The sequence below is a fragment of the Sinocyclocheilus anshuiensis genome, unplaced genomic scaffold (assembly GCF_001515605.1).
Source record: "Sinocyclocheilus anshuiensis isolate Anshui unplaced genomic scaffold, SAMN03320099.WGS_v1.1 scaffold775, whole genome shotgun sequence".
Classification (NCBI taxonomy): Eukaryota; Metazoa; Chordata; class Actinopteri; order Cypriniformes; family Cyprinidae; genus Sinocyclocheilus; species Sinocyclocheilus anshuiensis.
In genome coordinates this window covers 461,618-488,178 of record NW_015552614.1, presented here as the reverse complement: position 1 = coordinate 488,178, position 26,561 = coordinate 461,618, and the positions used below count along the sequence as shown (strand labels likewise).

Genomic DNA, 26,561 nt, shown 5'->3' with positions numbered 1-26,561 from the left:
GTAATATCGTGAAATCTTGTTACAAATAAAAATAACTCTTTTCTATTTTAATATATTTTAATTTGTAATTTATTCCTATGATGGTAAAGCAAATTTTTTTTTTTTTAGAAATACATGATACATTCTTTTTGCCAGGATTATTTGATGAATACAAAATGCCAAATAGAGTAGAATTTTTTGTAATATTATCAATGTCTTCCACTTTTTTTTATAGAGAGAAAATCAAATGACACGAGACAGAAAAAACACTTTGTATCAGTTTAATAGATCCTTGCTGAATAAAAGTATAAATTAAAAAAAAAAAAAAATCTTACTGACCCCAAACTTTTGAACAGCAGTGAATTGAAACACCAAACTAAATATGTGTGACTCCTTTATTACAGTGCCATACCCATCAGATCTTAAGACAGACATATCATCAGAGCCATTCATACACTCTTACGATTTTATTTCTTGTTTTACTGCAAGCCAAGCAAACAGAATACATTATTATTGCTGAGAATGTTGTAGATCACAAACTAAATCCCCCCGCCTCTAGCCCAGAGAAATTACAGTCAATTTGAAACACAGAGCATCCCTGTGAAATCTTAAAATCAGAGATCTTTGTAAATTCATAATCTGTCGTAAAGCACAAGAACGGTGGGAGAACACAATCTCGACAACACTGTTAAAGTGAATTGAGGCATTACATGTTCCAGACTGATGAAACTACAGTGCAAGTGTGACAAGATTTGCCAGAATGAACTAAATGGCTTAGTGACAAACGTACAAAGGTAGTTGTCGTTTAGTTTACAGTGTGGGAGAATGTTATTGCCTTCTTTATCTGATTGCAATTTCTGCAGCGACAAAAAACAAGATGTCAGTGAGCACACAAACACTATGGACACATGCAAGACCAGAATGTCTTTAATCAAATACTTTTTTCTTCGTATCGAACGCTAAATGAACGTGGGGAATCTTACTGACTGATAATACAAAACAGTGGAATAGACACTAGACACAATTCATGCAAATATATTGCTGTTTACGTATTGGATACGAAATAACTGCTGAAGAGATGATGTGATTCAGGTTTCCCTGTGAAGATAAAATATGGCTTATATTCTGATAATTAACCCCTCTCGCTTGATCGATTGATCTGTCACTAATATCTAAAGCTCCTTGCGAATCGAAATGTGTGAAAGGTAAATGGTGTAGTCGGTGTTTTGCTCTAGTGTGCTCTGTTCTCACCGAAGTCAGTACACGCTAAAATGATATCTAAAGCTGCGTGTGCTTGAGATTATTCAGGGAATTACTTCTTCAGCATGTCCTGCAGTGGGCCCGGGAGATACTTCATCACCGTGGCCATGATGTTTTCTTCCTCGTCGTCATCTCCGCAGCCGGATGGTACTGCTTTCTTTGGACGGGTCAGACTGCCTTCGCTCGCCTGCTCCATCGCCGCCTGTGCCTCCGCTTCGGCCACCTCACGCTTCTTAATGCCATACTGTTACACAACCATAGAGACATTTAAAAGTTTACATTAAAAAGTTGTATCAATAAAAAAAGTGCTTAAGTTAAAGAAACTCGGACACAGTTTATATTTGTCTACAGAACTAAGTTCAATTATGCACTTTTGAGTCTTTAGTCAAATGTATCCAAACATTTGAATCAAGTGATGTGATACTGAATGTTTACTGTGCTCATATACTTTAGTGGTACTTTAGAAAATATCATGGTACGATGCTTGTTACAATTTGTATAAGTTTAGCCAAATATTGTGAAATGTTTTTAAGAATTAACCTCAAGTTGTGTGCATTATTTTCTCTGAGTAATAATTTGTCACCCAAAAATGAACATTTTGTCATCCTTTACTCACCCTTGTGTCATTCCAAACCTGTATTTGCCTCCTATGGAACATAATGGACCTTTTTCACAGACTGTGATGACTTGTTTCCACATTTATTAACACCATTCATTTATATATAAGAGTTCGTTCTGGTTCTCAAATCAGATTGGTTGAGAACCGTGAGATATTGTACTGGTATCGCTACAGAAACGCCCTTTCACAATTTTGTATCACTCCGCTTGTTTTAGCGGAGTGATACAAAACCTTTTTTTTTTTCTTCTTTCACTGAGCTAATCTTAGGGTACGTTAGTTAATATTAGAAGAAACGTCTAGCTTAGCGGTCTCTCTCTCTCATTTGGATGCACGTCTTGCCGCATTGTTTCACTCGTATAACCTCATTATTTCTCACTAATAACGTAACTGAAGCAGCACATGTGCCTCTGGCCTAATCACAGCCATGCTGATACAGAGCCGGTATCGCTCGTGCTCGAGTGATATCGCTCATACAACAGTTCGTTCTGGTTCGCTCATATATATATATATACACACCGTATACATTTTTATCAAAATTATTGTACATTTATAACACAATTTTTTTTATTACATTGCCACTCTCGTACTCGAGCGATATCGCTCATACAACAGTTCGTTCTGGTTCGCTCATATATATATATATACACCGTATACATTTTTATCAAAATTATTGTACATTTATAACACAATTTTTTTTATTACATTGGCATTAAATTACAGAAAACGAATGAATTCAATGGGAACTCAAAACTGTTTGGTTAACAAACAGTTCAGCAGAAGAGAGTAAGTCACGCACGTTTGGATTGACAGGCGGCTGTGTGAATGATGATAGAATTTCCATTTTTGAATGGACTCTTTAACAAGATGAAAAAATATTGATTTGAAAATGTGACTTTAGGCATTTTGGGGAGCCAAGAAGGATGGCTAATGATCCTTTTTCCAAAAAGCAGAAGAGACAAAAGCAGAGGCGGTTGGTGTCTCTAACCTTATCTCTGATGCCCTGTCTTATGGCTTCCCGCTCTGCTTCCATCTTGGCGTGTTTGGCCTTCCTCTCGTCCTCTTCCTGTCTGAGAGCTTCCTGTCTCTCCTCTTCCTTCTCTTTTTCTGCTTCAGGGTCTTTATCCTCTTCTCCTCCCAGCATTTTACCAACATCAGGGGGGCCTCCTGCAAACAGAAAAGAGATCAAACTTCTATAGAGAAAAGAAATTACAAACAATTTAAATTGTGTGTTTTTTAAAAATGATGATTGGATGCAATTACAAAAACTATCTACAAACTATGTACAAAAATATATTTATATTTCCTAACCATACAACAGTTAATATTTCCAAATAGTTTAATTAATGCGACAATAAGCCAATATGCAAGTATATACTATTTATAGTGTATATAACACAATGTGTTCAGGCTTGATATACTCAGACTTTAACAGCTATGATAAATGATATGATAAACCTAATTATACAAACTTTAAACTTATCACTTTTCATTGAAGAAAATGACAAATACACTATTATTTATTTATTTTCGGACAGAAGTCTCTTATGCTCACCAAGGCTACATGTATTTGATCAAAATACAGAAAAAGAGCAATATTGTGAAATATTATTAGAACAAAATAGCTGTTTTCTATTCTAATATATTTGAAAATGTAATTTATTCCTGTAATGGCACAGCTGAATTTTCAGCATCGTTACTCCAGTCTTCAGTGTCACATGATACTTCAGAAATCATTCTAATATGCTGGTTTGGTGCTCAAGAAACATTTCTTATTATTATCAGTGTTGAAATATATTTTTGTGTCAAGCTTAATATTTTTTGTTGTTGTTGTTGTTTTTTGTGGTAACCGCAATGCATGTTTTCAGGATTCTTTAATGAACTGAAATTACAATGTCTTTTTTTTTTTACTTTGACACTTTTGATCCAATTAATGCATTCTTGCTAATAAAAGTATTAATTAACTCAAACGGTTGAATTTTAATGTATATTTGGTGAAAAAAATAATAATATGAGAAACGTCAAAAAAGCCCAACCAACTCAGCAAAACAAAGTTAACTTATAAATATAAAATTCACCACAGCAGGTCAAGTAACTTGGAGGCACACAAACACACCCCAGAGCATCAGAGAAAAATATCAGATGAAGTGTCTATCCAACCACTGAAAGAAGTCCTGTCCACTGGATTAAACAGTAACGCTGCAGAGCATCCTAGCAGGAACAGGAATAATTCATGGGTTGGTCACAGCCTGCCTCTGTCCCGGGGAGGCCACACCATGCCTCAACACACTTCCAAAAATATACAGAGGGAATGTCACTTTGCAAAAGTCCTGGCCACCATACTCATGTATCTAGTAGTACACAAAGGACATCACATTCAGATCTCCAAAGACTTCTTCAGCAAAGTCTGGAATGTGAAACAAGGATACAAGCGACAATAATCTAGCTTTGTGTAATATGTGCTACATATCGAAACCCACACACAGATCAATTTCTGTGGTCTGGCTCTCACCGCCCACTGACACACAAACTCTACACCATCAGAACATTACACCACAAGGTGAAAAATGTTCTAACAAGTGCGATATTAAGGAGCAAACTCATCAAGAATGCTCTGAAATCCTGTGGCTATGCAGAATGGGCCTTTGTTAAAAGAGCCAGGATGTCCAGCATAAACACACACAAAAACAGTCATTTTTCTTAAAAGTGAATTTTGCCTCATTTACTGTATTTTGCAACGGGTCATGTGAATTCACCACGCTGACTAAGCCCTATTCGCACGGGATTAGTATTATCTGGGGACCTTGTGTGATTTTGAAATTACCCCCCCACATCTGAATTTCGTGTGGTGCATTCGCACGGTATAAGCGAAGCCTGTGATTTTACTCAAATTTACTGACTTATCTCCCAGATACGATGTCAAGGCTTTGAGAGTCCCGTTCTATAGTCCGGTTAGATGGATTAAAAAAAAATAAACTAATATAGTTTCATGCCCTGTGTCATTTACATTTCACCAGGTTAAAATAATATCTCGAGCTTTATGCTTGATTTATTTGTAACACATTAACCTGAAAACCTTTTCAGCTTTCTCTTTCTGCAAATTGTATGGTGTAGCGATATGACAGCACCCAAAATACTATCAAACACTCCAACGCAGCTCCATTCTTTGAGAAAGATGGATAAAAAGGCGCACAGGAAACACAAACCTCGAAAAATGATATACAACCCGTCAAATGCTGGCCAAATCACAGAGATGCCAGTTCGCACGGGACTAATATTTTCACAGGACCTCGGTGTTCGGCAAAATATGGTAGGTCATTTGCAGGGGAATTTTTACTTTACAAATTACAGACATGGCTGATTCGCACGGGATTAAGATCACAGACAACCTCCGCAATTATTACAAATGACTGGAGGTCACCAGGTAATACTAATCCCGTGCGAATAGGGTTTAACAGGAAGCTGCTTGGTTTGACTTCTTTGTGAGCTGTGCTTCATATATCACTATACTACTGACAATAACCTTTTTTATTTGTTACTTTTCCCAGCGCTGTTGATGATGGACTGGTTACTTGTGGTTGCAAGTTGAGGCAGAATATTAGTTCAGTGTCAGCAAACATTTTATACAACTGATGTATTTAACCAATTCTTTTTAATGAGATTTGTGCAGCTCAATGAAGAATTGGTCTTGTGCTGAGTGTCCCCTATAGGTGGGATGTTTATGTGTGTTTCTGAGAATATATGTATATTATCTCTGTGTCTGTATATGCTCTTGTAGTGCTGGGCGGTATGACCAAAAATTTATATCACGGTATTTTTCAAAATTATACCGGTTTCACGGTACATGACAGTATTTTTTTCATGCATGATCACGTGTTAACCATATTTTCTACTGATTGAGAGAGGAAATACTGCAGTATATTGACTTAGAATGCCCTATTTTACTGTCATGATGAGTGAATATTGTCAAAAAATACCACACTAAATAGTGACTAAACACGACCCCTTTTAATACATGTTAATTTTCATCTCAATATTATATTTATATTTCATGTTTATTGCTCAAACAGCTCAATATTCAGTTTGAGCAACTTGAGTAGAAAAAGAAAAATCCTCAGCCTTATTGTACACTCCATTCATGGAAGGTGATCCAAAGGACACTGTCCTTACAGCAGAAGTATATACAGTGTGTGTCTTTGACACTGCTCTCTGTTAGTGAACTGCCGCACGCAGGAGATGATAAACGCCGACTAGTGTTGCTTTAGACAGTAGCATAACGTTCTCTGCGGTACGTGAAGTTGAACCGTGAACGACTTCAAGGGAGCGCACACGTGACCACTGCTGCAGCACTACAGCACTGACTCAAGTCTTTCATTGTAAATTATAATCTCCCGACGGGAATATATACACTCACCTCCCAAAGCTGCCTTCATCAGGAAATTCATGATGGCTTTTCAAGTGTTCCTGTCCTTGTACTTGACAAATGTATGAGACCAGAGATCGTACAGCCAGATCTGCAAACAAAATGCACATTGGTTTTAATATTAATGATAATAATAAAAGCAAAAGTGATGATACTGCAGCTCAAGAAAACATGCACATGCACAACTTGTTCGGAACGTTTTGTCCTTCAGCTCACAGGGTGCAATGTGAAACCAGTTTTGCACATGTATTTTCTTTCAGCGCTGGTCTTCGAGCGAAATATTAGAGCAAATATCATTCCCATCTTCCACAGTGACAGATCATCAAATCCCTCCGTGCATCATTCCCATCTTCCACAGTGACAGATCATCAAATCCCTCCGTGCAGCTGATGCTGATAGCGACAATCAGGCTGTCACAATAGCAACCCCATTGTGCTGAGCTAATTCAATTCATTTGCGTTACTGTCTATCACCACCATGCGTATTTTAGATAGAAAATATACCTATGAACTTCCGGGGGTCTGAGATCCAGAAGGTAACTTTGGACTTATGAATCAATGACTTTCTTAATCCAGTGCAGAACAGTCTATGGCCCAAGCTCACTAGGATCTCTACAAAGTGTTTTGCGTGAGCAGTCGTTCCGACCTCAGTAGTCTTGGTGCATTACCTTACTTGAACCCCCGCCGCAAAGGCTCGGCAGTATCTAATACACAAGCTGTTTTCAGCACCACCTTCGCTGGACAGCGCCTGCTCGTGACAGCGCACCTCCAGCAGCCGTAAGAAGTGCGGTGTAAAATACCTGCTCAAGTGTCCGCCAAGGAAGCGAGGTATCGCGCCGATATGGAAGTTGACGTGGGCCAGTTGTGGAGGATGTGTATTATTAACCCGCTATGAGCATCCCTGAATTTCCAGGCGTCTCTTCCTGCTCGCCCAGCGCCTGTCAGAGTGTTGGCCAGAGGAACTGCTGCCGGAACCCAAGACGGTGAAAGCCCTGTGCATCACACAGCCTTTTTCCATCAAAACATCCCACGTCCCCAGCCTGAGAGAGGAGCAATTGATTGGAGGTGCCGGTGGGAAACACGCCTCTGCCAGTGCTTAGCAGCTGATCCTTCCGCTACTGTTGGAAGCTTCACATAACAGATGCTTTCAGACCTGGAGGATGAAAGATGGAAGGATCTTGACTTCACCCCTCATGACTTGGGCGTCGGAGTCTCTTAAAAGAAAATGCTGATTCAGAATATATGGCTCAGACTGGTCTTGCCCTTTACAGGTACAACTTATTCACATTAACCATTGCCCCAGTATGCACCGCATTTGGACACTTCGGTTGCATCTAAAGGGGATGAATGTGATTGCATTAGATAACAAAATGTTATCTTACATTTAAGATAACAAAAGTGACAGTAAACATTTATAATACAAAAGATTATAGTTTTAAATAAATGCTGTTCTTTTGAACGTTCTGTTTATCAAAGAATCCTGAAGAAAATGTAAGCTATTATGGTTTCCACAAAAAATATTAAGCAGCACAGCTGTTTTCAACATTGATAATAAAAAGAAATCAGTATAGAATGATTTCTGAAAGATCATGTGACACTAAAGTCAGGAGTAATGGATACTACAAAAAATTAAGTTTTGCCATCTCAGGATTGAATTAAAAAATATATTCAAATAGAAAACAGTAATTTTACAGCATCACTGTTTTTACTGTATTTGGCGAGCATATAAGACGTCTTTAAAGAAACATTTGAAAATCTCACAGACCCCAAAATAATAATGATGATGATAATAAATGGTAACACTTAAAACTTTATCACACACACACACACACACACACACACACACACACACATCCTGTTTTTATTCTCAGGACACTGGTATGAATATGAACTTATGGAAACTGATTTCATACATCCTTTAAAACTGCATAGCAAACAGTTATTTCTGAGAAAAGCACTAGTATCATAATTTGGACAATTCATTTAATGTGTGCAGAAATAAACACAATGATCATGAACTTTTTTTCAACATATAGATGTATAAATGCATGCTTTAGATGGCATTTTGTTATGTCAGCTTTACCCATTTGCCAATTACTATAAATGCTCCGCATTACCAAATTGGATACATGAGGTCACCCTTCCCATTCTAAAAATAGCTAAAGACAGGCATTTATATTCATGCCAGAACATAAAGTGACATTTAGCAGGTGCTTTTTATCCAAAGCATCTTGCAGTAGACGTAACTAAGTAAAGAGGCAGTACCATTACATTTAAGCATATAAAATGTGATTTTCAAGATGTTTATGCAAAAAGCTATTTGACACCAGGAAGAATCAATATCCAGTAAGACCTTGGGGACATAGTCACCTTTTAGCTGAGGACACGCCACATGACTCTGCATGATTCAAACACAGCCTCGCTCTTAGGGCAACACTGCAGTGCGCAAAGGTTCTCCCTACAGTCATGACACCTCCCTGCTGCTGTAAAACTGGGCTGATGCAACTGACCCATGAAAAGGTTTAGTATTCTGATGTTCTCTTTGGTGAGAGGAGACTGTATGTTTACCAAACTCAAAGGAAAGTATTTCTTCAGTATGTTGTAGCTAAAAAGCATACAGCAGTAGAAGCAGTTCAGCTTCTCTTTTTCAAATAAGCAACCATCTACTTTCCTTCATTTCTTTTGTCACAGATAAATTCCCACGTCTGAATTTGACGAACGGACGAATGGGTCATTAAATAAAGCACTGAACAGAAAGGCCCACTGAGATCATCAGTTTCATTTATCATGAATGTAGATCAATATTCAAGGAGCGAGAGAGAGAGAGAGAGAGAGAGAGAGAGAGAGAGATCAAATAAGCAACCATCTACTTTCCTTCATTTCTTTTGTCACAGATAAATTCCCACGTCTGAATTTGACGAACGGACGAATGGGTCATTAAATAAAGCACTGAACAGAAAGGCCCACTGAGATCATCAGTTTCATTTATCATGAATGTAGATCAATATTCAAGGAGCGAGAGAGAGAGAGAGAGAGAGAGAGAGAGAGAGAGAGAGAGAGAGAGAGAGAGAGAGAGAGAGAGAGAGAGAGAGAGAGAGAGAGAGAGAGAGAGAGAGAGAGAGAGAGAGAGAGAGAGAGAGAGAGAGAGAAGGAGCGAGAGAGAGAGAGAGAGAGAGAGAGAGAGAGAGAGAGAGGATGTTTTATGGTCCAACTGTTTCTGCTGAACTTTTTATTTTGTGAGCATTTATCTTTTCTGGACTGCAGCCAAATGGGAAACACTTGATTTATTCTCTCTTGGCACAGAGAGTTGAGTGGACAAAAAGAGGAGAGAGCACGGAGAGGAGAGCAGAGACTCTGATTATTGAAGAACTGAAGGCAAAGAATAGGAGAAAGAGAGAAATATGTTTGAAATGCCTTGTAAATACCTCGCACAGGTCATATTCATCTCTGCCATCTCCCTTCTACTGGGTAGAGCATCCCTGAAAAGTTATTTGTGGCAATCCCCATATACGTTTGTCAGAACAAGTTAACCAGGTTATGACTGCAACAGAACTCAGCAAAGTAGGAAGGCACGGAATGAGGAAAGACAGACATTTTGCAAGACTAATGCTGAACTGGTTTAAGTCAAAATAAACCTGTACTTGTTTCAAGAGTGACTAACTGAATATCTTTTCAAGGAGTCACTATAGTCAGAAGTAATCCACATGACTCCAGTCCATTCATTAACATCTTGTGAAATGAAAAGCTGTGTTTGTAATAAACAAATTCATCAAGACATTTTTAACTGCAAACCGTTGCTAAAATACAAGTCCTCTATCCATAATATTGCTTTCTCCAGTGGAAAAGTCATCTTGTCTCAATCAGGAGAGAAGTATGCACAGATCAAGCACCGTTTTTAAGCCAAAATAGTTCTAAACAAATATGTTGGTGGATTCTGATGTGAGAGGACAGCAGGGCAAGGACTGGAGCAAGCATTATTATGGACTCATATTTTGGCCAGAACCGACGGTTTAAAGTTAAATGCCTTAACGATGGATTTTGCTCTTTGGTGGAATTTATGAACTCTCATTCTGACGGCACCCATTCACTTGAGAGGATCCATAGGTGAGCAAGTGATGTAATGCTAAATTTCTCCAAATCTGTGTCAATGAAGACACAAACTTATCTACATCTTGGATGGCCTGAGGTTGAGGAAATGTCCATCAATTTTGATTTTTGGGTGAACTCTGTAGTCTGTAGTTCGCTAGTCTGTGTTCGGTGCTTGTGTTTGCTTTGAAAGTGCCCTTCCCTTCACTCACGTTTCACTGCGACACGCTGGGTCAAGATTACTCCGTTATACCCCTCAAACCCCTCCCACTCGCTCCCATCCACGCCTCGGGTTTTTACAAAGCGCAGTTTGCGGAACGGAGCCGCTTTTGATTATGCAACGTGGTCCACTTTCACGCACATCATGCCAATGCCACTGCAATGCAGCATCGACCGCATTGCTGCTGCTGTTCTGCAGTAGTACTGCTGGCACGCGATCATCTCGCGGTATTGAGTAGGCGTGACTGTATTGAGTATTGATAAAGAGTGATGCAGCGAGAGTGAGCCACACACACGCAACCCTTCTTATACTGATGATGAGAAAAGGTGCAGAGCAGTTGTTTTAGGCTACATGTAGGCTATATAGTCTGTACTGACTATAAAGAAGATTCTAAAATTGCGACTGTGATTCGTTTGACTACAGTAGGAAGAGAGACAAATAGTTTAAGTGAAACCAGTACCTAAATACAAAAGATTGAGAACTAAAACCCATCTGTGTAGGTTAATGATCATTTTAAAATTCCCAACAAATAAACGGTAAGGGTAAGAAGAAGGGTAAAAAAGCAAGAATCACAATTGTAAATTATTAAATCAATTATTCTATTTAAAATTCTATTTTGGCAATTTAGTTGAATAATTGAATAACCAATGACAGACAAAGCAGAATCCCAGTAAAAGAGATTCATCTGACTGGTAAAATTATTATATGACTATGATATATATACACTGAAAAAAAAAATACAATATAAAATAAATAAATACATTTTTTTTACTTACACTCTAAAAAATGCTGGGTTAAATATAAACAAACAGCTGTTGGGTTGTCAAAACAACCCAACAGCTGGGTCAAAACAACCCAATAGCTGGGTTTGTCCCTTCTTAACCCAGCGCTGGGTTATATTTAACCCAGCATTTTTTAGAGTGCAGGTTTTATTTTGCACACATATTTTTAAAGTAAAATTTAAGTATGCAATTAAAATCTACTTAACTAAGTTATGTAAAATTAGCAACTGAAATAAGTTAATTTAACGGCTAGTTAGAGTTTCATGAGTAATTTCTACTTATTATTTTAAGTTTACGCTGCAATACTCAAGTATATTTCACTCAGTTACGGTTTGTAAATTTTACTCAAAAAATGTAGCACTGAAAAAAAACATTATTTTAAAGTACGTTGTTTACTTACAAACATGTAAGTAAATTGACAGTTTGTTATCCATTTTAAGCTAATATGTACTCAATACAGTTATTACCCAAATGAAGAAACCTCAATACTTGGTACACAATACACAATGATGGCATAGTGTTTAAGTATGAATGGATCATGTTGAGTAGAAAATGAACTCCAGATGTCACAAAACAGCAAGTTACTAAACCTAAAAACAACAGCAACCATAAAACAGTGTAAATAGAACTCGAAAACAGTGAAAAATGTACCCGTATAAATTAGTCATGCCCCAGTGCATGATGGGAACAACGGGATCATAACTTCCTTGTAAACATAACAAACAATTCCAAGTAAAAATATACTTATAAGTTCAAACTTTAATTTCTACAAGCTTAAATTGAGTACTAACATAGAATTTACTCTTTAAATTCTTGCCTGAACTAAATTATTTAATGTAGAAATTACATTTGTTTTTCCATAGTATTTACTTCACCACAAAATCATTTTTATCAGTGCACACTCTAAAAAATGCTGGGTTAAATACAACCCAGTGCTGGGTAAAATAGGGACAAACCCAGCAATTGGGTTGTTTTGACCCAGCGGTTGGGTTAAATGTTTAAAACAACCTTCTGGGTAGTAACCCAACCACTAGGTCAAAACAACCCAATTGCTGGTTTTGTCCATATTTTACCCAGCACTGGGTTGTATTTAACCCAGCATTTTTTATGTGTGCAGGCATAAAAAGTGCAACGTGCAGGCATATGGATATTTACATATTTAATTGCCCATTTTTTTGACTGAAGATTGTTATAATAGCAACTATGAATGCACGTTTAATGATTTCACTCATAGGTCCTACCTAGATTTCACTCTCACTCTTAACCTATAGGTTCTAATGAAAGTGAAGATGTCTAATTCATGGAAATATCTAATAATAACCCCATTAATTATATACAATAAACATTACGTTTAAAAATAATAACACTATAGTAAAAACATTCCACATGGCATCTCATTTTATCTTTTTACTTCAAAATAAAAACGGCAACTTTTACTCCACAAATCCAAAAACATTGGTGTGTCCACAAATCCCTCTTAACATGCATAGCTATTTGTTAACTGATTTGATTGGTCTAGGTGAGTTCGCTAATGTCGGCAAGGCAAATCAAGCCTGGATGGGAATGGGAATAAACATGTTCACTTATAATTCTTATATATTCATAAGAAACTACTGAACATCCAAATGTAAGATATCAGAAGTGCATTTTATCTAACCTTCATCAGCTATGGGTGAGATATTATTTAAGAGATATTTTGATGCTTGCCATCATTTAAACTCTTCATATAATATTGCAAGAATCTAAGTTTAAATTACAGTAATATTTAGTTGAATGTGTTTTAGTATGGAAGGTTTCTGTTTAAAGTTATATCCATGGTAATGTCATAGGGCTATATCAGAAAGTAAACCAAGGCCACAGTGCTCAAGAGATTTGTTATTGATTGCGCTGATGGAGATTTCAGTGAAAAATATTTAAAATTTAAAACAAACAGTATTAAATAAATACATTTTAATATTCAGTATTCAATTATTTTAATGTACAATATTTTTTATAAAAAAAAATGAAACCACAGTTAATACTAACTCCTATCAGTAGGTGGCAGCAGTGAGCTGTGACGCGTCTTCTCCTCCAATAGAAACAGAGAAAGAATCTTCTCACCAGTGCTATGGTCGGTTAGCATTGACACCCGATTAATCTGCCTCTGTTGATTTACTAAGTATATCAGCATTCGGTGTATTTGATTCTATAACACCTGTTATCACGCAAGGGAGTGTACTACAGATAATCGTGTCAAACGTAAGTAATGTGCTAACATAGCTTGCTAGCATTTCTTGGGCCAGCAGCTGAGTGTGTAAACATCACACATGAAACTTTTCGCCACGTTACCTTTAATATTTGACTCGTCATTTGTCGTTTATTAATAACTTTATTCCACAGCTCGTCTGACTTTCATGTGTAATCAGTATTTAAGGATGATAGAAATATTTAGACTTTGTATCAGTGTTTTTTCCCCTATACTATTGTGAATGTAGTATTTTATTCAACGATGATATATACATAACACGTGTGTGTGAGCAAAAAAGAAAAAAAAAACTTCTCACTTTCAACTGCTTTTATTTCCCAAAAATGTAAATAACGTTTAAATATTTATTTTAAAATATAAAGTTAAAACTGAGACAAACTGAAAACAGGCATTTCACAGGCATTTGACGAACAGAAACGGAATAACGAGTCCTTGAACAAAACGAGGTTCAATATCAAAAGTTGCAGTGAATATCTTGTGTGTTCTCCAGCTGTTTAAGTACTACATCTCATCCTCATGTACTGCACCGGATTTGCCAGTTTTTGCTGTAAGCTGTTATTTCGCTCTTCCACCAAGGCACTTGCAAGTTCTCAAACACGTCTGGGGGGGACACATGGTTACACGTGTTTTGCCACTGCAAGGACGGTGTCTTAGGCGTCTTACATTACAGACATAGCAGTTTATTGCTCTGGCCACATCTGCAGTCCTCATGTTCACACAGGTGATCAGGAAACCTACGTCAGAGTCAGTAGAAAAGTCTCTTTCTTTTATAAGTTATTATAACTGGGACCTTAATTGTCTGCCGCCTTTAAACCGTAAGTGTCTTAAGGACTGTTTCACATGTGCATATGCAATAATTTTTCATGGTTCATTTAACAAGCATGAAAAATATTGTTTAAACTAGGGATGCACCGATACCACTTTTTCCAGTACTCTCCCGATACCGATACTTTTATTTTTGGTACTTGCCGATACCGAGTACCGATACCAATATTTGTATTGCATTTGTAAATTTTTTAAATATTGGTACAGAAACCAAAAGAGTATGTATAATGTTAGTTGGTTAACTTAATTTATCAAATAGATACAGTCAAACCAAAATTTATTCAGACACCTTCAACATTTCTCACATTATCACAGTTTATTCGCTATAGTTTAGAAAATGGTAATAAAATATGACAAGAACTCAGAGTTAAACTGTGTCAGAACAAATTCAGCTTGATAATGTTAGATAACTTTGATAGAAAGGTATGTAATAGATTACAATCAACCAAAAATTAGACAGCTGTTAGTATGACAGTATTTACACAACTATCAGTACTTAGTCAGAAAACGTTTAGCCTTAATGACAGCCCGATACCAGTATCGGTATCGGTGCATCCCTAGTTTATACCCTTTCCAATAAAGATCTGTAAAGCTTATTATATTTAGTTTATTTTTTTGGGCGGTTTTGCATTTTTCTATGACAGGACAGTATAGATATGACAGGAAGTGAGTGGAAGAGAGAGATGGGGGGAGTAGGAACGGGAAAGGTCCACGAGGCGGGATTCGATCTCGGGACACCCGAAGCGCAACTGCTATCGGCGCCGACAGCTTGTTATATTTAAAATACGTTATGCTGAAAAAGCATAGTCACAGACAAGGCTTAAGCCTAGTCCCAGACTAAAACGTAAGTCTGAGCTGTTTCAACTGAAAGAAACTTGCACTGATTGGTTTTAAAATTTGTCAGTGCCCTTGTTTTGTCTCAAGATGAACAACAGTAATGTTTTTTTCTAAGGCATGTGTATAAAAATGACTTAAATGTCCTAATTGAACTATGGCCTGATCCTGGCTTAGTCTAAGCCCAGTTTGTGAAACCAGGCCATAATGTTTAAACTGTGTAGGCAGAGTCTCTTTGAGCTCATCGCTCAGCCTTGAATAAATGCAGGTAAGACCTGAGTTTATGATAATCCAGCTGCTGATGGATCTGTCTTTTGGACAGATTTCTTGTTTGGTTAGATTGTAAATCCCCTGCTGGTTGGTTAGGTATTATATTGTACATGATCACTCATTCATTCAGTGCTGTTGTACTGAGCTGTGATCAGGTGGCTTTGGTCATGTGCTTGTCTCTGATTCTGCCAGTAGATGGCAGTATTTTCCTTTTGTTATGATAGGCCGAGTGTCTTCTGACAAGGATGTGCCTCAGTTTTAGATGCTTGTCTGTATTATTGTGAATTATCGCAGTATCAGTGATACAGCTTCAGGAATAGACTGCATGCAGTAGCTCTGTCTGTATGTTTTGGCTCATCTCTCACCTCTGGTTGAAGCTCTTGTTCTGATCAGCGTGTTGTAAGTGTGTCTTTATGTGCAATTCTTCCTTGCTCACCCTTTTCATGGGTATGCATTGTTCAAAACTCACACTGTTAGGAAACAGTAATGTGCTGTTACTTGTAGATCTAAATAAAGGACCACTGACACTGATGTGGCATAGATATTCGGATAAATATTTAGTCTGCACTATCAAAAGAAGAAAAAAATAAGACGGTCTTGGGAAGATCTGGTGCAGTGGCTTTACAAATGTCTTATAAGCTTCCTTATAAGCGATGATTTCTTGCAGCTGTTGCATTATCATTAACTTCCCTGTGCAGATCATGTAAGATATATCACTGTCATTGTGACACTTAGATTCTGCTTTAGGATGTAACAGTTGAAATGCAAACAGACACAGATCCTTGCCCACCACACCTAAGTTTAATGCTCAGCACACAACACACCTGTTGCTGTACCTGCTCCGTCACTCTGAGCGTGGAGGTCACAGGTTAAGAATACGTGGCTCTATTTTAGAGCACAATGACAGATGACAGATTTCTTTGTATGGTTGATGTTGCAAAAGCATAGGCATGACTTGCATTTGTCAGCTAGTCAGAATATTATATTAATAAATTAGTTTTATGTAAATACAAAAACATACATTATATGCACATGGGTCAAAGACGTTAAGCTGTCCGCATCAAAAGAAATGTACAAAAGTGATTATATGTCCATAGAAAGCACATTAAATGTAAGTAAAATGTCTACTTCTAAGGTTTCAAATAAGTTTTTGGAGAATAAAATGTTAAAATTTGGTTGAAATAATGTTACATTGTCATTCAGTGTAACGCAATATTTATGTAAAAATTCAAACAACATGCTTATTCTGACTTGTACATATTAAAATATATAAAAGAATAAGGGAGCATATTAAATTTTATTGTGTTTTAAATGAGTAAAACTTCTTACTGACAAATGGGCAAAACCTAGGATAGTGGCAAATTAAAAAAAAAAAAAAATTACAACTAATTAGTATTTGGGGTGAAAGTAATTAGTCTTTTAATATGTCATAAATTGATTTTTGTTGTAAATATGCCTGACAAGATTGTTACACTGAATGACATTTTAGTGGGTGTCTTCTGTAAATCAGGGAAAAATGTATGATGTTTATTTTTTGCTTGGAAAAACAAAAACAAAATTGCAATTAAATGAAACAGAAAACTTTTTTAATTTTTTGGGGGAAAACAACAACAGTTAAGGCAGTATTACACTTATTGTTTTTATGCTTAAACCCTTTGAATGACATTTTAGTGGGTGTCTTCTGTAAATCAGGGAAAAATGTATGATGTTTATTTTTTGCTTGGAAAAACAAAATTGCAATTAAATGAAACAGAAAACTTTTTTAATTTTTTGGGGGAAAACAACAACAATTAAGGCAGTATTACACTTATTGTTTTTATGCTTAAACCCTTTTTCGTCTTTGACCCACATATTAATATATTTTACATAATTATTAACATGATTACTGTAATAAATATTATAATAAAAAAATAATACTAATTAATATTTTCAGACCTGTCTTGGGTCAGAAATATCACTGAAAATATACTTTAAAAAATTCCTAATTTTTTAAAATGTTTGATAGTGTATAATTTAATATAGTTAATCATTCCGTTTGTTTGTTTTTTTTGGTGGAAAATTTATTTCAGTTACTTAAAAAAATGCTTCTGAAAAAATGCTTCAAGGGCAAAAATATCACCATTTATTGATATTTGGTTGATGGTGAATTGTTTAATTGTGAAGTAATTAAATGAAAAGAATAATTTATGATAAAATAAACCTGCTATACTTTGAAAATATGAATTGTTGTCAAAAAAGTTGTTGTTAATTACCTTTTATGTCATTGCATATCCGCATAGTTTTGTCAGCAAGTTAGAATATTAGGTTTATTATAGTAATACAAAAACATACAGTAAATGCGTTAATAAATTGTACATATATATTTATTTCTGTACTTATTATAATTAACAAACATTAATTCATATATTTTAGACCTGTCTTGAGTCAAAAATACCACTGAAAAAAACTAAAAGTTGCTTTTTATTTGTAATGACTGTTACTGTATATTTTAATATAGATAATCATTCTGATTTATTAAGGAAATTATGGAAAATTTATTTCAATGATTTGATTCAAATATTTTATATAAAAAGCTGACAACTAATATGTTTTTGGCTAGTTAGAAAAAAAAAATCAAGCTTAAAATGCCTGGGAAAATAAGTTTCAAGGTATAATTTAGCTACAGAATGTGCTATATCAGAATTGTGAAGGTATTTAATGTTGAAAGTGTGTTGTGCAATTATAGTAATGTGATAGAATGTACAAAGGCTGTACACATGATTCTGATTCATCTGCTAAAAGGAAGTAAGATGTTGATTATTGCAAAGAAGGATGTTTCTTTGTACACAAATGCTTGCCAACTGTTGTGTGTATGTAGGTTTGCCCCTCTCCTACCTTAAAACACTTAAAACTTTAAACTCCTTCCTGGTGTGGAGAGGATGCAGGTGGCGGAGACACAACCGGCTCGCCTCTCTCCTAGACAGCCAATCAGTGTGCAAGAGCTGTTCTGACACCGCCCCCTGGGCCAGTCCTGCCAGAGCTGCTTTGTGTGAAGCATGCAGGAGGCTGCTGTCCTCCTCCTTTTTGCTTTAATGGCTGTCAAGAGACGCCGAATAGAGGGAGAGCAGCTAGAAAGGGGCTCCGTTTGATTCAGTAATCAGCGGAAAAGAAAACACTGCACACACCATGATGCCAGGACATGCTAGAAACCCACACGTGAGTCAGATGCTATTTTGTCATTCGCTTTTCCTCATTCCTTCTGCCTCCTTCCATCCCTCTCCTTCCCCCGTTTGTAACGTTTAGGGTGCAGCTAGAGTCTTGTGATGCCTTTTAGCTGGGATGATGAGTGTGTGAGTTGGAAACATGGTGGATTTCTCAGTATCTTGATGTGGACACTTCAGAATGGTATTAGCAACATGACTTCTGGTTTTTATTTTTATGTGGACAGAAACACAGAGGCTGGTGGGACAGATGGGCAGTGCCCTCTAGTACATGGTAGGACAACTGTGAGAGTGATGAAGATTTCCCAGAAGGCCTAGCACTGCCTTAAACTATGCCATATGCAGTTGTAACCTCATTTTTGGTGGAAGCGTGGGAGTTGGCCCTGAAGATGTTCTGTAAACAGCTCTTGCTAAAAGAGCACAAACACTGTTCTGTCTGAGACCTTGTTCATGTCAAACCATGAGAGTAAAATCACGTGTGAGTGAATCTTTGAGTAGTCTTGAGTAAAAGATCTCACATGCATGTTTAAATAATGTCAGGTTTAGATTACAGCACATTTACACTACCCTTGAAAGTTTGTTGCCTGTAAGACTACAAAAAAAAAGATAGTTATGAGTCCGACTCTCTAACCATTAGGCCACGACTTCCCCCCGGGGTCGTGGCCTAATCCAGTGTGTTGTGAATACCTCAAGTGTGTGTCGGAAATGTTACGCCCCTCACCAGACTGTGATGCCGTGTCCCTCAGCGACCAGCACAGATCAGCTCTAGGCATGACGAAGCGGATATCGTCCTATTTTGGAAGACCAAACAAAGTAGTTTCGCTTTCACAACGAAGCACACAGTGTCTCCATCGGCAACTGTTTTCAGAATTAATAATAATAAATATCTGCTCAAAATGAAGTAATGGCTGCTGAAAATTCTGCTTTGCCATCACATTTACAATTACATTTACAAAACATATTCAAATAGAAAACAGTTAAATTATTTTGTAATAACATTTCATAATATTGCTGTTTTTTTAATCATGAAATGCAGCCTTGGTGAGCATAAGGGACTTATTATTAAAATATGAAAAAATCTTAATAAAGACCATAAACTTTTAAAAGGCCAACATGGGAAAAGACATGGAAAATGTTGTACATTCAAAAAATATATTGATTCAGGTATATTTGTGTATTCAGGCCTGAATTTTTTGCTGAATAGAATACTTGTCTTAATTTTTATTTTATTTTTTTAATTGAAAATTATATATGTTTTAAAACATATGAAGCCAACATGAACACAAATATTGCATTTGTACATTTCTAAGAATATGAAATCTCTTGGATATCTGGTGCAACTGGTTTGTCATGGCATTCAGTTCTGACAATTGACATTTGACATAACCCGATTGTCCTGTCATCTTTGGCTTTGTGACAGAAGACGACTCAAACCACAAACTTGAACTTATTTGCATTGGCCCCAAGACACACCCTTGTGGCATTCCTCTGTGTTTGAAATAGTTTTGAGTATGAATGGTTGAAAGGCTCTAGCTGTATCTCTTCTAATAATAATATCTTTTGTTGATGTTGTACTGAATCATATTACATCGAGACAGTGTGCTCAACTTAAATCAAATCAGATTTATTTTCCGCAACTATTTGCTTCACCCCTACAATTATATTCCTGCTGGATGACACAATAAGTTGTTTTTTTTGTCTTCACTAAATATCTTTACTCTGAAATCTTTACATAAAAATAATGCTTATATTGTAAGTAATATTTCAAGATGAATATTTACTGGACTGAAGCAACTTAGGTTTACTTGATTATACATTTTTATAATTTTTAGAAAAATAATGTTAAAATGTAAGTATCATAAAATATGATACAGCAGGCTTTTGAGAAATGTTGTTGTGCATTATATGTTTTGCCACCATAATAAAAACTACAGAGCTTTGATCATGAAATTATATAGAGTGACAACTTATTACAACGTTTGTGCAAGTAATCTGCTGTACTGTTATAAAAATCTAATTGACGTACATTATCAGAATTTCATCTTCTGTTTTGGCCATATAAATATCAGCAACTGAACCAAACTGCATACTTTTGCTCAGTTTTAGCCTTCTGCATATAACTTTTTTTTTAAACTTTTATTTTATATTTTGTCTAAAGGCTCAATAAACAGTTAAATTTTCCAATTAGATTTTTTTTCTGACTATTAGCCTATTTCATGTGTCAGGATTTAGAGGGTTAAATATAGTTTGACTTTAGCTGGTTTGGTTATTTCCCTGTAATGCAGTGGGACTTTGGCACTTATAAGCATAGCCAATTCCATGTAATTTGCTTCTGCTACTTTCCAGTTGTTTTGTTTACTTTATGCTTGTAAAACAGGTTTAAAGTCTTTAAAATGGTCAGTGTCCAAATACAAGGTACAAACGTTTGAAGGTGTCCTCTGGCATTGGAAGAGCGTTTAGCAGTGTGTGCTGAAGGGCAGTAAAGGATTGTGTAGTCAGGCAGGTGGCTTTCGTAATGGATTCATAGTTTTATATTCCACTATGAAGTGACATAGCAATATATACCTCATTTCTTTCCTTATTCTGTTTTCATGCCTCAGAGTGTTCAGGTCAGGAATACTCATGTAAGTATGATCCCTCTCAAATTTGGCAACCCCTGGCATGAAAGGCTTGCTCTGATTTACTATAATTCTATTTTCACTCTGTTTTCTCTTTTGTTTAAAAATACACTTGTTCAAAAGTTTGGAATTAGTAAGATTTTGACATTTTCTCTTATGCTCACCAAGGCTGCATTTATTTGATCAAAAATACAGTAAAAGCTGTAATATTGTTCTGTATTATTTTTCTATTCTAATATATTTAAAGCTGAATTTTTTGCAGCCATTACTCCACTCTTCAGTGTCACATGATCCTCCAGAATCCATTCTAATATGCTGATTTGGTGCTCAAGAAACGTTTCTTATTACAGTTGTGTTGCTCAATATAATTTTGCGAAATGTGATAGATTTTTTTTTTTGGCAGGATTTTTTGAATAGAAAGATCAGAAGAACAGCATTGTTTTGAAATAGAAACCTTTTTAACATTATAAATGTCTTTACTGTAAATTTTGATCAATTTATTGCATCTTTGCCGAATAAAAGTATTAACTTCTTAAAAAAAGAAGAACTTCTTATTAACTTAAAAAAAACAAAACAAAACAAAAAAAAAACATTTTACCAACCCCAAATTTTTGAACGGTAGTGTATATGAAACAGATCAAGTTCCAATCTGGGATGCTGAGTTGTCAATACAGGGTTCAAGTTGCACTATTTAACTTTAGTTTACATGTCAGGGACTATGTCACCTAGTGGAAGGATGGCACTTAATGAATTTGCTTTTAATGATTTGCTTATGTAGTAATCACTTTGCAAAAGCAATAAGGCTCTCAGCTACATGTCATGCATTTAGCTGTGACTGAATTAGCATTTTTATTCTTCTTTAATTTCCAGAATACTGTATAGATTTGTAATCATGTTCCTCATTTAGGAGCTTTACTATCTGAGGACCCAGCAAGCACAGGAGAAGATGGAGCGATCGGAGAAGAGGTTGAAGCAACGATTACGCGTGTGCGTGGCCACCTGTAACAGAGCGGACTACTCTAAACTCGCACCCATCATGTTCGGCATCAAGTCTCACCCTGAAATCTTTGACCTGGAGGTGGTGGTGCTGGGGTCACATCTCATTGACGATTACGGGTAAGACTGCTCGATTATGCTGTTCATAATTTTTTAAGTTGTTTAATTAATTGATCTACATTAAATTGTTGAAGGGATATTGCATATCAGAGCAGCTGACAAACATAACTCTAAATAAATTAGTTTTGTCATTCCAAACCTGAAATGCTTTTGTTCCTTCTTTGGAACGCAAAAGTCGGTGTGCATTGAAAGTCGGTGTAGTCCAAAGTTGTTTTGGTCCCCACTGGTTTTCATTGTACAGACAAAAACAGTTGAGAGAGATTCTTCAAAATCTTTTTGTGTGTGTTTCATAGATGAAAGAAAGCCCTACAGGTTTGAAATGATGACATTGACTGTAGCTTAGGTGATAATGTCTCATAGCAGTGATGCAAAGAACAAGATAAGCCATAGATCTTCCATCTGGGCTTGAGAGCTTCAGAAAATGAATCAGCAAAATTTCTCACTGTTGCCATGGAAATGTTGGAATGCAGCTCTTGACGGTGGGAGTTTGGCTCTCACAGTGGGCTGCTGATGGTGGCTAGAAGCCATTGTCTTTTATCAATGAAACCAAACCAGCCTTGACTCCTCTTTGAGTCATGTAAACTTGACATTACTTACTGGGAGCAAAGACTCTCTTTTTCAAAGCAAATGGACAACATACTGTCTCTTACCATTCAGGCTTTGCTTTCTACATCATTTCAGTATTTGATGCTAAATAAATATAAAATCTAAATTTTAAAATTGACGTAAAATACTCGCCATTCTAATCGTAACATACAACGAAGATGCCATTATAATATTTGCATGCTAAATCCCAGTTGATATTCTTTCTTGAATTTATTTGCATACTGAATTGTGATGGATCTTTCTAACAGCTTTTAGAAGCTATTGCTCTTTGATGCATATTAGGGCTGCACCAACGAATCGCGAAAATCAATAATAATCATTACTAAAAATAATTCACAACAAATTTAGTAATTGATTAATCTGGAAAACAGCGATGGACGCAGAGTGAGCTGCAGCGGGTAAAGTGCGTGACCTAAGTTGTCCTAAACATGAGAATGTGTCATATAAGTGCTTCAATCAATATTATTGAGCAAAACTAAAAATGTACAAATGTATCCTTGTCTGTAAAATTTCGAAAGTCCCATGAGTATTTCAATTTTGCATAAAGGCTCGTCCTGTCAGCAGGCGAGTCTCCATTAAACTTCACAGACTTCAGTACACGAGTGTCAGCACGAATATGTGTGTCAAACGGACAGTGCGTAAATAGAATAGAAATGCAATAATTGTCACTACTAAAATATTTATTGTTTGACATTAAATGTACGTTTAAAATTTTACATGTAACATGAATAATTGTATTTTTTCTTTTATCAATTTTAATTTAGTGATTTTAACATATGCTTTCAAATACTAAGTGATCCGTTTCAATTTTAACCCCACTTTTTGCACATACAGTAATGTTTAACTGCACTTAGCCTACATAGAGAAAACAACTGATTCTCTCTCCAGCGATTCTGGAATGTCTGAGCTTAGTTTTTTCCTGCATATGTGCAATGGAGACAGCAGTTTTCTGCTTTATTTAAATTATTGGAAGTTTTAAGTTATTGGAAGTAAATTCATTATTTATCATTACAAATACTTGCTTTGAAAGTACCAAGTAGTCACACAGTAAGAAAAAAGATTTTATCATCGCATTGCAGCCCTGTGAATCGTAATCGAATCAAATTGTAAAAAAAAAAGTAAACTATATTGAAATAATATTAGATTATACATTAATTATATTTGTTTTCATTGCCTTCATATTGCACAAATTGCATTGTTTGGAGGACAGCGTTGGACAGGATGGGGAATAACAATTTTGTTAAAGATGGATTAAAATTAATTTATTAAGTAAAATAATTTTTATTTCTTAAAAATAATTTTTTAGAAATAATCATCAGATTAATTATCAAGATAATCATTAGCTGCAGCCCTAAGTCATATTTAATGATTCAGTGTTTCCCACAGACTTACACTCTGTGGGGCACTTCCCCCAGGGGAAATATAGGCAATATATAAAACAGCAGACGCACTGATTGAAAATGCACATTCATTCTCTACCAGCAGGAGGAGCTTTAGGAGCGAAATAGCGGTTTCCCCGGTAACAGCTGTAATCAAAACAGTGCTCCGCTCATAAACGCTACTTTATCGGGCATTATAAGAAAGATTAAATGAAAATGACATCGAAACTTTTCTAAACACATTCGGTGCCCTTCAAAGATACATTCATATAAAAACACCCGCGCCGCATTTTGATTTTGAAACGTGCAGTGCTCATGTTTATTCAACGAATTCAAAGCATTTTGGAAAATCTATTTGTGGCGGTCAATGTTGATATTGTGGCGGGATGCCACAAATAAATCAATGTATGATTACTTTCTTTCTCTCTTTCCCAGAAACACGTTCCGTATGATTGAGCAGGATGAGTTTGATATTCGCTCTAAGTTGCACACTATTGTTCGTGGTGAGGATGAAGCTGCTATGGTGGAGTCTGTGGGTCTCGCGCTTGTGAAGCTTCCCGACGTCCTCCAGCGTCTCGCTCCTGACATTCTGCTCGTTCATGGCGACCGTTTCGATGCGCTGGCCTTGGCGACAGCAGCGGCTCTAATGAACATTCGCATTTTGCACCTGGAAGGTGGAGAAGTGAGCGGAACCATTGATGATTCCATTCGTCACTCCATCTCCAAACTGGCACACTACCATGCCGTCTGCACGCGCTCGGCCGAGAGACACCTCATCTCTATGTGCGAAGACCATTCTCACATTTTATTGGCTGGCTGCCCGTCTTACGACAAGCTGCTTTCCGCCCACCAACGAGATGATTATACTGATATCATCAAGTCGTGGATTGGTATGTACTATAGATGAATGGGATGAGATAGCAGTTGCTAGAGATAAACAATGAAGACTGTGCTATCAAAACAGTGCAAAATAACTCATTTTAAGTTTGTTAAAAACTACTAATGCTATCCTTTATGTATATGTGATTTTTTTTTCTAAAACAGGGGATGATGTGAAAGAACAGAACTATATTGTAGCTCTGCAGCATCCTGTTACCACAGACATCCAGAATTCCATTAAGATCTATGAGTTAATGCTGGACGCTCTCATCTCCTTCAACAAGAGAACTCTCATTCTCTTCCCGAATATTGATGCAGGTCAGCTCTTATTTTCTTTCTGTCTGACCTTTCATGTTTTTCTTTTTTCTAGGATTTATCAGCAGTATAAGATAATTTCCAAGGACTCTAACAACTCTAACAGACAAAACAGTCATGGTTTGTTTTGAGTTTGGTGTTAATGACAGGTAGACACTGTAGGAGGCAGCAGTCAAAGCAGAGTTGCTGTGTCTTTCATTGGAATATAACTCCATTCTGTTTACAGAAACACAAGGAGGGGGTGAGTGGCATGACCAAAAATTTATATTACAGTATGAGTCATTTTACGGTAGTGGTTACAATTAGAGCCTGACCGATATATCGTTTAGCCGATATTATCGGCCGATATGAGCCTGTCGCCGATATATCGGTATCGGCGAATATGCCGCCGAAATGAACATTTTTATTTTACAGAACATATAACGCAGATTAAATGCTTCTGAGTTGTGTAATTACTTAGTTTGTCCAGCAGAGCGCGCTCCATTGTTTGTTACTGGACCCAGGTCAGTGTAGTGTAGAGATGCGCGGATGAGCTCAAACTTCACCTGAGTCCTCTGCTTCAAATTATCCGCCCGCCACCCACCCGCACCTATATTTGATCGTCACATTACAATGATTCTAATTCTTTGTTTTGCATGATGATATGATGAATGGATGGTTCATTTTAACAGCAGATTCAGTGACGCTACACCGGATTCAGTAAACTGATGCCTCGTTCTATTTATGACGTGCTGACAGAAGTTCAAATGATTTTCAACGGTCGCTTTGATGCGTTCTGTTGCAGCGCAGACACGGTGTCAGCATAGTTTGTTAGTACAGTCAGTAACGTAGCTGATTGAAAAGTTAGTATCTTTCTGCAGTCCAATAGACGGCAGTGCGGTGGTGGCTTGAGTCTGTTGAATGGTGATT

General features: G+C 36.6%; 2 protein-coding genes across 6 annotated transcripts in view; one reads left to right on the top strand and one right to left on the bottom strand.

Annotated features, from left to right (window-relative positions):
* Nucleotides 1-336: 336 nt before the first annotated feature.
* LOC107665962 (complexin-1-like) lies at nt 337-7,273 on the bottom strand. Of its 2 annotated transcripts, none has more exons than XM_016457043.1 (4): nt 6,782-6,952; nt 6,270-6,369; nt 2,844-3,022; nt 337-1,483 (listed from the first exon to the last, which is right to left on the bottom strand). In XM_016457043.1, the coding sequence occupies exons 2-4, from the start codon at nt 6,298-6,300 to the stop codon at nt 1,292-1,294; spliced, it is 402 nt and encodes a 133-aa protein (XP_016312529.1). In that variant the 5' UTR covers nt 6,301-6,369; nt 6,782-6,952; the 3' UTR covers nt 337-1,291. The 2 variants fall into 2 exon arrangements, with proteins under 2 accessions (XP_016312529.1, XP_016312528.1); XM_016457042.1 differs by lacking the exon at nt 6,782-6,952 and adding an exon at nt 7,078-7,273 and having other exon boundaries at nt 338-1,483.
* A 6,182-nt stretch (nt 7,274-13,455) lies between these two features.
* LOC107665959 (bifunctional UDP-N-acetylglucosamine 2-epimerase/N-acetylmannosamine kinase-like) overlaps nt 13,456-26,561 on the top strand; it is a 22,829-nt gene continuing 9,723 nt past the window's right edge. The window contains exons 1-5 of one of the 4 annotated variants that reach the window (XM_016457036.1): nt 13,456-13,603; nt 21,340-21,363; nt 22,265-22,473; nt 24,894-25,348; nt 25,503-25,655. In XM_016457036.1, the coding sequence (XP_016312522.1) occupies nt 22,304-22,473; nt 24,894-25,348; nt 25,503-25,655 (778 nt within the window). In that variant the 5' untranslated portion in view covers nt 13,456-13,603; nt 21,340-21,363; nt 22,265-22,303. Of the gene's footprint in view, nt 13,604-18,486; nt 18,735-21,339; nt 21,364-22,264; nt 22,474-24,893; nt 25,349-25,502; nt 25,656-26,561 lie in introns of those variants that run through there. The other 3 variants (XM_016457034.1, XM_016457035.1, XM_016457033.1) reach the window with 3 other exon arrangements.

Bases quoted from the DNA above. Each gene is read 5' to 3' on its own strand.
- LOC107665962 (XM_016457042.1), bottom strand. From the start codon at position 6,300: ATGAATTTCCTGATGAAGGCAGCTTTGGGAG. The intron at 3,023-6,269 runs GTGAGTGTATAT...TTCTGTTTGCAG, and splicing joins GATGAAGGCAGCTTTGGGAG to GAGGCCCCCCTGATGTTGGT. The intron at 1,484-2,843 runs GTTAGAGACACC...GTTGTGTAACAG, and splicing joins GACAGGGCATCAGAGATAAG to TATGGCATTAAGAAGCGTGA.